The sequence below is a fragment of the Populus trichocarpa genome, chromosome 10 (assembly GCF_000002775.5).
Source record: "Populus trichocarpa isolate Nisqually-1 chromosome 10, P.trichocarpa_v4.1, whole genome shotgun sequence".
Taxonomy (NCBI): domain Eukaryota; kingdom Viridiplantae; phylum Streptophyta; class Magnoliopsida; order Malpighiales; family Salicaceae; genus Populus; species Populus trichocarpa.
Window position 1 is genome coordinate 8,882,467 of NC_037294.2, and position 16,074 is coordinate 8,898,540.

The 16,074-nt window shown below is 37.6% G+C and overlaps 1 protein-coding gene across 1 annotated transcript; it reads left to right on the plus strand.

The window, feature by feature from the left end:
- Positions 1–7,034: 7,034 nt before the first annotated feature.
- LOC7460021 (receptor protein kinase-like protein ZAR1) lies at positions 7,035–13,178 on the plus strand. Its single transcript, XM_024611420.2, has 2 exons — positions 7,035–8,779; positions 12,217–13,178. The coding sequence occupies exons 1-2, from the start codon at positions 7,225–7,227 to the stop codon at positions 12,852–12,854; spliced, it is 2,193 nt and encodes a 730-aa protein (XP_024467188.2). The 5' UTR covers positions 7,035–7,224; the 3' UTR covers positions 12,855–13,178.
- Positions 13,179–16,074: the final 2,896 nt, after the last annotated feature.

Consider the following 16,074-nt stretch of genomic DNA (forward strand, 5'->3'; position numbering starts at 1 on the left):
AAGCTAACAAATCGGACAAGTACATGAAAAATGTGAACCAGGAGTGTCAGTCAAGTTATTATTATCATTACCATGTTAATTTTTGTTAGTGTGGGGGAGTGGAGGTGGTTACATGAAAGAGATTGATCCGAGGAGGAATTTAGAGATGGAACGGCTGCGTTAATCCTTGGACGGATTATGGATTATACTTCGATTAGTGGCACAAGAAAATCTCACCAAATGCATGTATATTTGATAAGAGGCGAGACCAACCATCTACCAATCAAATCAAGTATATTATCAAATCAAGTGTATTAGTCGAGTTGCGTGCAAGCTGACCCGGACACCTACGTTAAATTAAAAAAAACATATATATTATAAAAAAAAAAGTATATTATCTTGTTTTTCATCGACACCCTTTTTTAATGACCCAGTGACACCTAAGGGTTTAAAGAAAATAAAATTCAAAATATATTGGGTTAGTCTATGGTGGTAGTTGGGTTCATTCTGCAAGCTGAACCCAAACTGAGCTCTTTTTTTCTAAACTTTGTTTATAAAAGTTGGGTCACGAACATTCAATAAAAGTGTTTGACACTATTATCTTTGAAGTGTTTTTTAGACAAATTAAAATTAAAATTTTTATTTTAAATTAATAATTTTTTGATGTTTTCAAATCATTTTGATGTATTGATCTCAAAAATAATTTTAAAAAAATAAAAAAAATATTATTGGCATACTTTTCTGAGTAAAAAATATTTTGAAAAGGAACCATAACTACACTCCCAGACACAACCGATCTAATTCATCGTCCTGGAAAATGTATTTTGCAGCATGTACTGTAAAATACTCTTTATCTGTAGTATTTATTATTTGGGATAATACATCGACAACAACTTGAAACATTGTAAAAACAAAAAAGTAATATGAACAACAGAAACAGTTAGGTATGTTGTGTATGGACACAAATGGTTGTTGGCAGCCATGTCAAACATGGCTGCATGGCTAGAGTCAATGGTTGGTAGGTGGCAACCATTTTTGCCGTAATTGTTGGCCTTGACTTCTTCCCATAGCTCTGCCTATAATTAGACAGATGAAGAGCTGAGATGTAGAGCAAGTGAAAGTGTGCGAAAACACAGAGAGAAAGAAGAGAAGAGAGAGCTTGAGAGTGTTGAGTTGAGTTGAGTTTTTCTCCTCCTCTTGTTTGTATTGTTTGTAAGCTTGATTAATACAAACCAGTAGCTCCGTGGAGTAGGCAAGTTGCCGAACCACGTAAATTGGTGTGTGGTTGATTGCTTGAATATCCCAACAACTGGTATCAGAGCTTGTTCTTGACAAAGAGGGTGTTTGATCCAAACTCAAAAATCAAAGTTCTCCAAACGTGTTTTTGAACATACCATCGTGTAGAGGACAACCGGACGAATCCACTGTTGAAAAACCGGCGAAGAACCGACGTCCTGCATGACCGCACGCGCCAACACGCGCCGACGACAGCACTGCCCACGCGCGACCACTCGCGCCACGCTCTCCACGCGTCGTCTTCACCCGATTGTCTGCAAGTGAACCGGGTTGACCCGCCACGCAAGCAGCCAGTCATCAGCCACGCCAGCAATTCTGCACAGTCATCCGCCACGTCATCAGACCAGTCAGCAGCCACGTCATCACCTGCCACGTCAGCCAAAAAGTGCGTGCCTTTTGCCACGTCATCAAAGGTGGGCCCGGATTTCTGACGTGGATGACACGTCATCTAGCCACGTCATCACAGTGGGTTTTGATTCAGTGTTTCGCAGACACTATTTCGGCCTGACACGTGGCTTTATCAGCACCGTCTGTTGACCTAAAACTTTGACTGTTAAGATCTGAGCCATCCGAAGTCCGATTGGGGTGATCTCAGTGTCGTTTCCAATAGTTTTGGCCGTTCCGGACACATCTGTAAGGTCAGATTTGACAGATTTAAATCCGAGACATATTAAAATGGCAGATGAAATAAAAGCTGCGGGAATTGAAAAATTTGATGGAACAGATTTTGGATACTGGAAAATGCAAATTGAGGATTATCTATATGGGAAGAAACTTCATCTTCCCTTGTTGGGGAGCAAACCAGAAAATATGCAAGAAGAAGATTGGCAAATTCTTGATAGACAGGTTTTGGGCATTATCCGGCTATCCTTGTCGAGAAGAGTAGCTCACAATGTTACAAAAGAAAGATCCACTGCAAGACTAATGGAAGCTTTGTCTGGGATGTATGAGAAGCCCTCAGCAAATAACAAAGTGCACCTGATGAAGAAGCTGTTCAACTTGAAGATGACAGAAAGCACCTCTGTGACACAACATCTCAACAACTTCAATACCATCACAAATCAATTGTCATCTGTTGAGATTGAGTTTGATGATGAGATCCGTGCACTCATTTTGCTGGCTTCACTTCCAAGCAGTTGGGAAGGTATGAGGACAGCCGTGAGCAACTCAGCTGGAAAATCCAAACTGAAATATGATGACATTCGAGACTTGATTTTAGCTGAAGAAGTGCGAAGGAAAGACTCAGGTGAAAGTTCAAGTTCAGGATCAGCTCTCAACATTAACACTCGAGGGAGGAGACAGGATAGAGGCTTATCCAGAGGTAGATCCAAATCAAGATACAGAAGTAAAAGCAAGTTCGGACCCAGAAAGCAGGTTGAATGTTGGAATTGTGGCAAACCTGGTCATTTCATGAGGAATTGCATAAAACCGAAAAAACCTGAAGCTGACTCTGCAAACGCTACCACAGATGAGGTGCAAGACGCTTTGATTCTTGCTGTACAAAGTCCAATTGATGATTGGATTCTTGATTCTGGTGCTTCATTCCACTGTACACCACATCATGAGATGATGCAAAACTATGTTGCTGGAGATCACGGTGTAGTCTATCTGGCCGATGGACAACCAATGAAGATTGTGGGTATAGGAGATGTGCAAATCAAGACAATGAATGGATCTACATGGATCTTGCAAAATGTAAGGCATGTTCCTGGACTAAAGAAGAAGTTGATCTCAGTCGGACAACTTGATGATAATGGTCATTCAATTCTTTTTTCTGGAGGTATGTGGAAGGTATCAAAGGGAGCAATGGTTTTGGCTCGTGGAAAGAAAACCGGCACCCTGTATATGACCACAAGATTTGAAGACATTATTGCCTCTACTGAATCAGAAAATCAAGCACATCTATGGCACTGTAGACTCGGCCATATGAGTCAAAAGGGGATGAAGATACTTCAATCAAAGGGAAAGCTGCCAGAGCTCAAAAATGTTGATCTAGACATTTATGAAAGTTGTGTTCTTGGAAAACAGAAGAAGCTCAGTTTCTTAAAGGTTGGCAGGACCTTAAGACCAAGAAAGCTAGAACTGGTACACACAGATTTATGGGGACCGTCTCCAGTAGCATCTCTTGGAGGTTCTCGGTATTACGTCACATTCATTGACGATTACAGCAGAAAGGTATGGGTCTACTTTCTGAAAAATAAATCTGATGTGTTTGAAACATTCAAGAAGTGGAAGGCTATGGTTGAAACTGAATCAGGCCTGAAGTTGAAATGTTTGAGATCCGATAATGGAGGAGAATACATTGATGGAGGCTTCAAAGAGTATTGTGCTGTTAATGGCATCAGAATGGAAAAGACCGTTCCAGGCACACCACAACAGAATGGCATTGCTGAACGGATGAACAGGACCATCAATGAACGAGCTAGAAGCATGAGGTTGCATTCAGGGTTACCTCAAACATTCTGGGCCGACGCAGTTCATACCGCAGTTTACTTGATCAACCGTGGACCATCGGTTCCTTTGGAGTTCAGACTGCCCGAGGAAGTATGGAGAGGAAAAGAGGTACAACTCTCTCATTTAAAGGTCTTTGGGTGTGTTTCCTATGTTCATATAGATTCTGATGCTCGCAACAAGTTGGATGCCAAATCCAAGAAATGTTTCTTCATCGGCTATGGAGATGAAGAATTTGGCTTTCGGTTCTGGGATGATCAGAATAGAAAGATTATCAGAAGCAGGAACGTGATCTTCAATGAGAAAGTTCTGTACAAAGACAGATCAAGTGCAGAAACAGATAGGGCTGATTCAGATACAAGGCCACAAGGATCTGAATTCATAAGATTAGAAGGCCTTCCCGATGTTACTGAGCAGAACAACAATCAAGAGTCTTTACAAGAAGACTCAAGCATATCTGTACCCGCTACTACACAAGAAGATGCGGAGCAAATTGAACCAGCTGTTCGCAGGTCTTCGAGGACGATAAAGCCCCCGCAACGGTTCACTCTTTTACTGAATTACATTTTGTTGACAGATGGTGGTGAACCGCTAACTTATGAAGAATCCTTACAAGATGGAAACTCAAGCAAGTGGGAGTTGGCCATGAAGGATGAGATGAGTTCGTTGCTGAAGAACAAGACTTGGGAGTTAACCACACTGCCTGAAGGAAAGAAGGCTTTACAAAACAAGTGGGTTTACAGAGTGAAGACTGAGCATGACGGAAGTAAACGGTTTAAGGCAAGACTTGTTGTCAAAGGGTTTCAACAAAAGAAAGGCATTGACTACTCTGAGATATTTTCTCCAGTTGTGAAGCTCACAACAATCAGAGTTGTTTTGGGGATAGTAGCTGCAGAAAATTTACATCTTGAACAGTTAGATGTAAAAACAGCATTCCTTCATGGTGACTTGGAGGAAGATATTTACATGCAACAGCCAGAAGGGTTTGCAATGCAAGGAAAGGAGAATCAAGTCTGCAAGCTACAGAAAAGCCTATACGGTTTGAAGCAAGCTCCAAGACAGTGGTACAAGAAGTTTGACAACTTCATGTGCAGTTCCGGGTATACAAGATGCCAAGCTGATCATTGTTGCTATGTCAAACATTTTGACAACTCCTACATCATTCTACTATTATATGTAGATGATATGTTGATTGCAGGATCCAGCATTGAGGAGATTGATAAGCTGAAACAACAGTTGTCAAAACAGTTTGAAATGAAGGATCTGGGAGCTGCTAAACAAATACTTGGCATGAGAATCTTCAGAGATAAAGACAAAGGCGTACTAAGGCTTTCACAAACAGAGTATGTCAAGAAGGTTCTCAGCAGGTTTAGTATGGATAATACTAAACCAGTAAGTACACCACTGGGGAATCATTTCAAGCTCAGCAAAGACCAGTCACCAAAAACTGAGCTAGAAAGTGGATACATGGATAAGATTCCATACGCCTCAGCTATCGGCTCTTTGATGTATGCTATGGTCTGTACCAGACCAGACATTGCCCATGCAGTGGGAGTTGTAAGCCGATATATGAGCAATCCTGGAAAGCAGCATTGGGAGGCGGTCAAATGGATCATGAGGTACTTAAAAGGGTCATCAGAGACATGTCTCACATTCACAGCTGGTGGTCTGAAACTTGAAGGTTTTGTAGACGCTGATTTAGCAGGAGATGTTGATAGCCGAAAGAGCACTACAGGATATGTATATACTCTAGGAGGAACTGCTATTTCCTGGAGTTCTACCTTACAAAAGATCGTCGCTCTTTCAACAACAGAAGCTGAATATGTTGCAGTCTCAGAATCTGCAAAAGAGATCGTATGGTTGCAGAGTTTTCTGAAAGAATTGGGCAAGATGAATGAAAAGGGTACTTTGTATAGCGATAGTCAGAGTGCAATCTTCCTTGCCAAGAATCCAGCATTTCACTCAAGGACGAAGCATATTCAGATCAAATATCACTTCATCCGACAATTGCTAGACGAGGAGCAACTGATGCTAGAAAAGATCTGCGGAAGCAAGAATCCAGCTGACATGTTAACCAAAGGAGTTACTCTTGATAAACTGAAGCTATGTAAAGCTTCAGTTGGTCTCAAAGATTAAAAGATAGATATAGCACCATTTGTGTCCAAGTGGGAGATTGTTGTGTATGGACACAAATGGTTGTTGGCAGCCATGTCAAACATGGCTGCATGGCTAGAGTCAATGGTTGGTAGGTGGCAACCATTTTTGCCGTAATTGTTGGCCTTGACTTCTTCCCATAGCTCTGCCTATAATTAGACAGATGAAGAGCTGAGATGTAGAGCAAGTGAAAGTGTGCGAAAACACAGAGAGAAAGAAGAGAAGAGAGAGCTTGAGAGTGTTGAGTTGAGTTGAGTTTTTCTCCTCCTCTTGTTTGTATTGTTTGTAAGCTTGATTAATACAAACCAGTAGCTCCGTGGAGTAGGCAAGTTGCCGAACCACGTAAATTGGTGTGTGGTTGATTGCTTGAATATCCCAACAAGGTAGTCACTATGTTAGTATGTTTTCTGTGTTGTTTACGTTGTCTGTCCAGTATAGTAGTTGCCTACGGATGAAGTATTTGTAACTTGACGAAAAGTCTGTACCTTACAGATCGATCGTAGGTCCCTTTTAGTCACTTGTTAAATCTTGTTTCTTCTCTTCTTGACAAGGATGGGAGCAGATTAGGTAGGTCTCTGTCAAGAAATATAGGCATAGAGACTAACTACTTGACATGATACAATGCCGTTTATCTCTGCGAAAGAAGACCCCAAAATTCTTGCAAATCCCAAAACTCCACTTGAATAGACAACAGTTTTTTCAAAGTGTGTATATATATATATATATATATATATATATATATAGAAATGCATTCTAATGTATATTTTATTTAAATCCTCTCTCAATTCTCATGAAAATAAACCTTTTTGTGGTTTCTCCATTAAGAGATTAAAATAATTAAGGATCAAACTAATTGGTGATCAAGCGATCAAAAACACCAGCTGGTCATCAAGAATTATCTGTAGTCTCGTAATAATCACCTTCAGCTCGCGAATTCTTTCGGCTAACAAATCACTCGAGAACAGGCCATGATCGGTGCACCCCCATGATTAGCTCAACAGCAAACTAAAAGCAGGCCTTAAAAATGGCAGAAAGTCACAAAAAAATTATCCAAGGAAATTTCCACCGTTTCCTCCTTCCAGGTCATGTAGACAAGAAGAGAAACATAGACGCATAAAAACATCAGTGTCATGCATGAGACCAAACTCTCTAATCAGAAAGCACTTGCGTCATTGCTTTTCTTCTACTCCCCTCGGAAGTCCTTTCTCAGGTGGACCCCATTTTAATCAAAATCTCGTCTTTCTCAAGTCTCTTCCTCTCATAAATCTCTCACTCCCAACCACCTCCACACCCTCCAGCATCACTTGCCTTTCTTTTCCTTCTTATAGTTTCCACTGTAAGTATATGCCACTCTCTCATTTTACTCCTCTCCGAAACAAAAACACCGTGATGAAGAGAAACCTCTCGTTAACGCTGCTCTTTCTCTTCTTTCACTTCCTATTCAGCACCAAACCCAGCCACTCCCTCACAGCTGATGGCTTATCCCTCCTGTCCTTAAAATCAGCCGTTGATCAAAGTTCTGCTGGCTCTGCTTTCTCTGACTGGAACGAAGATGACCAAAATCCATGTCACTGGACTGGCATTTCCTGCATGAACATAACCGGGTTACCGGACCCTCGTGTTGTTGGCATTGCAATCTCCGGCAAGAATCTCCGCGGTTACATTCCATCCGAGCTTGGCACCTTAATTTATCTTCGGAGACTTAATCTCCACAACAACAACTTCTACGGTTCAATACCTGACCAGCTGCTTAACGCTACTTCACTTCACAGTCTTTTTCTCTACGGTAACAATCTTTCTGGTTCTCTCCCTCCTTTCATCTGTAACCTCCCTCGTCTTCAAAATCTTGACCTTTCCAACAACTCGCTGTCGGGTTCTTTGCCTCAAAATTTAAATAGCTGCAAGCAGTTGCAGAGGTTGATCCTAGCGAAAAATAAATTCTCCGGTCCAATTCCAGCTGGGATTTGGCCTGAATTGGATAATTTAATGCAGCTTGATCTTTCTGCTAATGATTTCAATGGATCCATTCCTAACGATATGGGAGAGCTTAAGTCTTTGTCCAATACTTTAAATCTTTCTTTCAATCATTTATCGGGTAGGATTCCGAAATCACTGGGAAATTTGCCTGTTACTGTGAGTTTTGATCTGCGAAACAACAATTTCAGCGGCGAGATACCTCAAACAGGGTCTTTTGCTAACCAAGGACCGACTGCTTTCCTCAGCAATCCTTTGCTTTGCGGGTTTCCTCTTCAGAAATCTTGCAAGGACCCCGCACATAGCTCGTCTGAAACTCAGAATTCAGCACCGGTTTCTGATAACAGTCCTAGAAAAGGATTAAGTCCCGGTTTGATAATATTAATCTCAGTAGCTGACGCAGCTGGTGTGGCGTTTCTTGGTCTAGTTATAGTTTATATTTACTGGAAAAAGAAGGATGATTCTAATGGTTGTAGCTGCGCTGGGAAAAGCAAATTTGGTGGCAATGAGAAATCACACTCGTGTTCACTATGTTATTGTGGTAATGGGCTTCGAAACGATGACTCTGAATTGGAAGATCTGGAAAAAGTAGAAAGAGGGAAGCCGGAAGGAGAGCTGGTGGCGATCGATAAAGGTTTTACTTTTGAGCTTGATGAATTGCTAAGAGCATCTGCTTATGTGTTGGGGAAGAGTGGGTTGGGGATAGTGTATAAAGTGGTGCTCGGAAATGGCATTCCGGTGGCGGTGAGGAGGCTTGGCGAGGGAGGAGAGCAGAGGTACAAAGAGTTTGTAACGGAGGCGCAGGCTATTGGGAAGGTTAAGCATCCAAATGTTGTCAAGTTGAGAGCTTATTACTGGGCTCCAGATGAAAAGCTTCTCATCAGTGATTTCATCTCCAATGGCAACTTGGCTAATGCTCTTCGAGGTCTGTATTCCTTTTTCTCTTTGTTCCTTTTACAATATGTCTAAGTTGCATTATCTTTGATCCTTCATGAATTATTCATTGCTAGAGCCTAAAAGCCATTGACTTTTTGTACTAAACCAAACCTTTTCTTTTAACCGAAAGTTGTAACATCAGGTTCAAGTTGGATCACATGTTTCTAACATTTTGTCCAACTTTATTCCGATTTGAACACAAACTCAATACCTTTGTTTTTAAACACAATATTTTTAAGACCTTCTGTTTCATGAAAAAAAACCAGCTCGAACTTGAGATTTCTCGATAAACTAATTGACTTGACGGCTAATCTAACTGTTGTGGGACGGACGAGGAGGGGAGTTGTAAGCACGAAAAGCTAGAGTCAAGAGGATGTTTGAGAATCAAAGTGTGTGTGTGTGTGTGTGTATTAAAACTCCCTTTCAAACAGTTAGTAGACAAGGGAGGTACTGGTGCAATAGTTATTGTTCCTTTCAGCAGAGGGAACATCAATTAGGGATCATAAATGGGCTTAAATAATGGGAATGGGAATGGCCATTATGACTCGGACATTATTGGGCGTGTGGCCTACCAGTTGGGATGTATATCACCCACTCACTCCCCCTTGGCCTCGTCTCAAGTAGTCAAGTGCACTGCTTTTTACAGGCCATGCTTTATGTAGGCAGGCAGTGCCTCTCACTCACTAGTCTCTTTCCCTTTGTTAATGCAATGCCTGGTCTCTCCTTTCCATTCACAAATAAAAGAGAAATACTGTTCCATTGCATACCAGACTAGTCCCATCTTGCTGGATTTAAACTTGGGAGAGGAATTTAGAGTAAAAAAGGGGTTCGAGGGCTGAGGGTTTTTATTTTTTGTTGTCTATTACTTAAATTTTTCAGTAATCAATGGAATGGGAAGTGACAAATCTTGGATTTAGAATCTCAAAAACTAGTATTTCATATTTGACTTTATGCATTGAGCTAGATGGAATCTAGGAAAGTCAGATCTTCGCTTTTGGCGCTGTGGATCACCGCCATGCTCCCATGGTGCATGCCCTGGGTTTAAACCCGGGTGTTATCGGGGGTGTCTAGCTACTAAGTGTGTTTTTTTAAAATATTTTGATGTGTTGATGTCAAAAATAATTTTTTTAAAATAAAAATATATAATTTTAATGTATTTTCAAGCAAAAAAATATTTTAAAAAACAACTACTACTACACTTCTAAACACCTTAAAAAAAGATAAAAAAAGAGAGAATTCCGTGGAATCCAAAAAAAATGATTAGACTATATTAAATTAAATATAAAGTTAAAAGTCGTGGAGAAAACATTATTTCCCCACATCATTAGTATTGTGGATTACAATAATAATCTATATTGTTTTTTTTTATATCTTTTTTTTCTTTGGTTATTGATTTTTTTAACTTTGTATTTATATCATGTGTTTATTGTGATTGAGAATTGAGTTTTATAATTTGTTCTATTTCACTTTCTATGAGGTTATCATAATCTTTTAAAAAAGTTTCAATATTGGTATGACGCTCAATTTCATGATCGTCTATTTTTGTTATCATATAGTTAAATAAACAATAGTTTAGAAAAAAAAAACAAATTATTAGTTTCATTGGAGTCCATTACCTGGTTTGCGGGTTTACTTATTGACTTGGATTACCCGATTCACAGGTTTGACTGGTTTACCTATCAAATTCAATTTGTTTTTTTTTTAGTTTTTGGTCCTTTAATTTTTTTTAATTGTTTTTTTTATTTCACTCTTCTTCAATATTAGATTGAATGGAAAATAGAATTCATGATTTATTTTTGTTTACTTTCTATAAGGTTATCACAATCTCAAATAAACATTTTATTTTATGATTGATGCTTGATTTTGCAAACATCTATTTTTATCATAAATTTAAATAAAAATAATTTTAAAAAACAAAAAAGTTATTAAACTCATTGAAATCCATGATCCATGTGGGTGATCGAGGTCAATTCAATCTAGCATCGTCTGAGTATTTAAAAAAAATATCATCTTAAAGTTTTTTTAAAAGCTATGTCATGTTTTTACCGGTTATTCAAGTTTTTTTTAGACACATTAAATTGATTGATTCATTTTGAATCAGCTCTCATATGGTTTAATAAAACTTAAACTAGGCATGAAACCGGGTTAGCAAATTTCAAAATCAAATTACTTGATTAAATTTAATAATATTATAAAAACATCTCTCTACTTTTAATATTTTTATTTAATTTTTTAAAAATTATTTTGACCCAACATATCCCAGGCAAATTCTCACTATATAATACTAGTATTAGGAAGGATATGATTCTCTCTTCAAGGAGTATTTCTATTTGTCGTGGGTTCGCGGGTTACGATGACACTGTAGCTTGCCTTTGAGATGCACCGAATTGGTAGGTCCCTCATCATTGGCCACGCATTACCTGAAGTGGTTGATGGAGTACCGATGATGGTGGGGGATTTAGCATTCCAATCACAATGCGATGCGTTAGTACAGTTTGACCCCACCGATTCTTCTTTAGGCGAGCATTCACCGAGATTCCATAAATGCTAGCATGCAGTCAAAACTACAGTATGTCCTCCATCTTGTTCCTCCTGTAGGATTTTTTTCAAAGCTCATGTATTCGAGAAATCAATCTCGACGCCTCAAGTTTCTTTCATAGGTGCATGCTTCAACTTTGTCAAAAGTTCCTTTTTCTCTCCCACTTTTATCTGAATGTTAAACTTTATCCCAAAAGAGTGATCTTTATAATCTTTCTTGTTTTTGCTCCAAACAATTGATAGAAGTCCCCTTTACTGTAAATTTGTGACTCATGATCATTCTCTGTAGCACCTTCCTGGGTGCTCTGTGCTTGCTGTCAGAAGAACTAGAAGACATTTAAGATTCTTAACTCTGATCAAGACCCATCAAAATAAATATGCAGTATACCATACATTCAGCTAGTAGTCTGCAAATGCATATGTTGAAGCAGATGGCATTCATGATCCATTACAAATTTATGATATAATATATAGTACCAAACATGGTTTATTTTTTTCCAGTCCTTTTTTACTCGAGTTAACAGTGGCTCCTCTGCATCCAGCATCCACATGGGTGATCATTTTTGTTCTTATATCCTTGGCATGGTCCATGAAGGATAATAAATGTTAGAAAAATGAAGAATAAAATACTTAAACAAATTAGACATTGATTTTATTTTCTTGATTTGGGTCCATGATTGTAAATAAATGCCAGAACAATGGAGAATCTGCATCACGTCTTATCTGGTTTATCTGCTATAGCAGGCATTGATGACACCTTCTCTAGGTGTTTGTTATAGTTTTGATTATTTTGCGTAATCTCTAAGTTCTGTAATGATCATTTTCTGAATCCTCACTTACAATTTAACCGTGAAGGTATAGGCACTAATAAACAGCATTAATTGACAGGGAAAAATGGTCAGCCTTCAACAAGTCTGTCATGGTCAACCAGGCTGAGAATTGCCAAGGGGACAGCCAGGGGCTTAGCCTACCTTCACGAATGCAGCCCGAGAAAATTTGTCCACGGAGACATCAAGCCATCTAATATTCTCCTCGACAACGAATTCCAACCTTACATTTCTGATTTTGGCCTCAACCGACTGATCAGCATCACTGGCAACAATCCCTCCTCTTCGGGCGGCTTTATGGGCGGAGCACTCCCTTACTTAAAATCAGCTCAAACAGAGCGAACAAACAACTACCGTGCTCCAGAGGCTCGTGTTTCGGGCAACAGACCTACCCAAAAATGGGATGTGTATTCATTTGGAATTGTTTTGCTCGAGTTGCTTACTGGAAAATCTCCTGAGCTTTCACCAACCACGTCCACTTCGATAGAAATTCCAGACCTGGTGAGATGGGTGAGAAAGGGATTTGCAGATGAAAACCCTTTATCAGACATGGTTGATTCAATGTTGCTCCAAGAAGTACATGCAAAAAAGGAGGTGCTAGCGGTTTTTCATGTTGCTCTTGCTTGCACCGAAGCCGACTCTGAGGTTCGCCCTAGGATGAAAATTGTATCTGAAAATCTTGAAAGGATCGGAACATAGGAGGAGGAACGCTGCTTTTTCACTCACTAGGTGTCCTATTCTTTGGAAAAAAAGTTCTTGGTTTTGCAACGAGCACTTCATTTTTTGCTAAGGTGAGATTTTGAAAGGTCAGGTGGGTTAAAGATTGCTTCGGATTAGACTCCCATTGACTCCAAAACCTGGCCTAAAATTTTCGGGCAGGTCCAGCAAGATTTCATAGCATAGATGGAATGAGAAATCCAATTTCTTTTCTTTTCTTTTGAGGGAAGTAGCTTAATTTGTAATTTAAAAATTTATATTTCCTGTTTCTACGGGAGATGTTGTAATAAAAAATACCTTATTCTCTCTCTGTGTTCTTCATTTCCTTGCCTCTTCTGCTTGGCTCCTGAGTTTCTTTCGGCATTCTCTTGAATGGGTTTTGGTTTAGATCAAGAAAATTCAGTGACACAAATTAGTCCATGCAAAGCCTTGACAACCAACGGTGTTATTGTAATCTGTTGTCGTTTCATAGAGGACAGAACTCCATTGTCGGGGCTCAGGATCAACTAAAATTCTCTTTTGCCTTTAGCCTCTGCTTGGCGGCTCCTGAAGCAATTGCAATTTGCAAGTGGACTTGTCGGAGGACAGATTGTCCGTTGGAATTGGAGTCGGAGCGAACATGATGAAAAAGGGATCCGATTGTGTCAAGGTTCCAAGTGTTTTTACTGTTTATTTAATCATTTTAAACCTTATTATGCAAACCTAATTGTTTAACCCTTTAATTTTATTTTATAAATAACAAAAACATGATATATATTTATTATTTTGATATCATATTTCAAATTCTAAAAATCTAAGTTTCTAATTTTAATGTATGATTAAAGTTTAAGATATAGTTATAAAAATATGATAATTATATCCATTGATGATTATAAATTATGAATATGTAAAATTAACATGTCGTGTTCGTTGATATCACATATAAATATATAATATCTATTTGTAAAAAAAAAAAAAAAAAACTAAAACAGAAGGTAAATACATTGTGGCCAAAGGTTTAGTTTATTATTCATCCCGGTAGTGCAATGTTTTTTTTTTTTTTATCTTTTCTAGAAAAATAAATAAATTTTTTTTAGGGGTAATTCAATCTTTCCACGTAGTTCATTAGTTATTATGATATTGACCGGGAAATATTTAGTTTTTTTTATTTTTTAGCACGGTAAAATTACTTAATTACCTTTAAAAAATAAACAAACTATCATTCAGGGTCATGTTCATTTTTTCTTTTTATTTAACATAGTAAGATGACAATGATACCCCTAAAAAGAAAAAAAAAATCAAAACTCTTGTCCAGTAGTTATTTTGTCTTTTCACTATGTTTTTTTTGTTATATTTATGTTGACTTAAAGGAAAATTTAGTCTTTTAATAGATATAAAATATTAAAAAAAATTATTGACGCATACATAGTGCATTAGGCGCTTCTTCACTTTCGAGTGACATGTGCAAAGGCTTACGACAATCAACAATGAGTTTTTTTGGTGTGATTGGATTCGTCTCGATAGCCTCTCCCTTTCACATCATCGGATGTGGCTTTTTGAACTCTAGTTTGGCACTGATAAACTTCTGTTTCTTTTTTTTTTGTCTCTTCACCTTGGTTTTCATGCGTGACACTTTAGAATTTCAAACCAACCTTTAGAGTTTCAAACCAATCTTTCAATTTGTTTTTTCTTTAGATTTGATCTATATTTTTTTAATTACTATTTTGTTTTTATTTAAAATGGTTTATACAATTGGATTTGTTTTTCAATTTTATTTTCCTTTAATTTTTTTTATCTTTTAGATTTGGATCCTATTCTCTTGTTTGTTGCATATTTTATTTTGGATAATTTTTACTTATGATTTCATCATCCTTCAATATTTTTTCCTATGTAAATTGACCCTTCTTGTTTTTTTTTGCAATTCCTTTTGTTTTGGATTTTTTTTTTATGATTTTACCCTCAAACATTAAATTGGTTGGGAATTGAGTTTCTTAATTGAATTTGAGTCTAGGATTTTACAGGTTGCGAGTTTAGGGGATTAATCTAGGTTTAGAAAATTCATATGGGTTTGCATGATCCCCCATTTTAAGTTAATTTGTTTTCAATTTCATCCTTTAAAATTTATTTATTTTTCAATTTTATCCTCCTTTTATTTTTTTTATTTGTTATATTTGGTTCACATTCTTTTAATTATTATTTGTTTTGTTTTAATGATTTTTAGAATTTAATTTTTTTTACAATTTTATTCCCCTTCCCTTTTTTTCTTATGTAATTTGATTCTCATTTTTTTTTTTTTTTGCAATTCTTATTGCTTTGGCAATTTTTATTAATTTAGATTTTTTTTTACGATTTTATCCTCTAACATTGAAATAGGTTGGGAATTGAGCTTTTTTATTGAATTTGAGTATATGATTTCATGGGTTACGAGTTGAGATAAATGACCTCGATCTAGGAGGTTCACCTAATATTTTTTTAATTTTATTCTTAAATGTTTATTTATTTTTAAAACTTTATCTTCATTCTTTAATCAAACTCGAGGTCAATTTAGACTTAGTCAAGGCCCAACCTGAAGGGGAATAAATGAAGAAAAAGGAAAGAGGTAGATTCTCCAGTCGGATTAACTCATTGTGGTTATTATATCCATTATCCAAGTCATCGATTTTGCAGGTTATATAGGTCAACTCCACGTGTTACCATCTTTTCATTTCATTCCCTGGTTTTTTTTTTTTTTGCGATTTAAGCTTTTGACAGTTCATTGTTTTACATTTGCGCTAGAGTTAGGTAATGGTTAAAACAACGACAACATTGAGAATTGTCGAGATTATGTTGGCACTTGTGAAAAGGGAGTTAAGTGCGAGTGTTGTAACGATTCAAGGCACTATGAAGATGAATTATAGGCATGGAGTCTTTTAACTCTAGTTTGGGTTAAAACAACGTCGACATTGAGAATTTGTTGTCCAAATAGCTTAGGTCTGACAACCCTATGTAAGTGTACCTTGAAACAAGACACGATCCATAATAGACTTTCATAATGGATTTTCCAAGCTCTGGAAGCTTAAAATGGGGCTAATGTTGTTTTTTCACATAAAATTAAATTATCATTTTGTCATTTGGTTGAAAAAAATTAAAACCCTAGTTGTGGAGGTATTTTAGTATTTTTCATAGGCTCATTGGTCATTAAACGTTTGAGCGGGGGTTTGGTATTCTTTTCACGATTATTTGC

What these genes read in the sequence shown, in the direction of transcription:
- LOC7460021 (XM_024611420.2), top strand. Translation starts at nt 7,225, where the DNA reads ATGCCACTCTCTCATTTTACTCCTCTCCGAAACAAAAACACCGTGATG. An exon ending in CTTGGCTAATGCTCTTCGAG is followed by an intron (nt 8,780 to 12,216) that starts GTCTGTATTCCT and finishes ATTAATTGACAG; the next exon opens with GGAAAAATGGTCAGCCTTCA.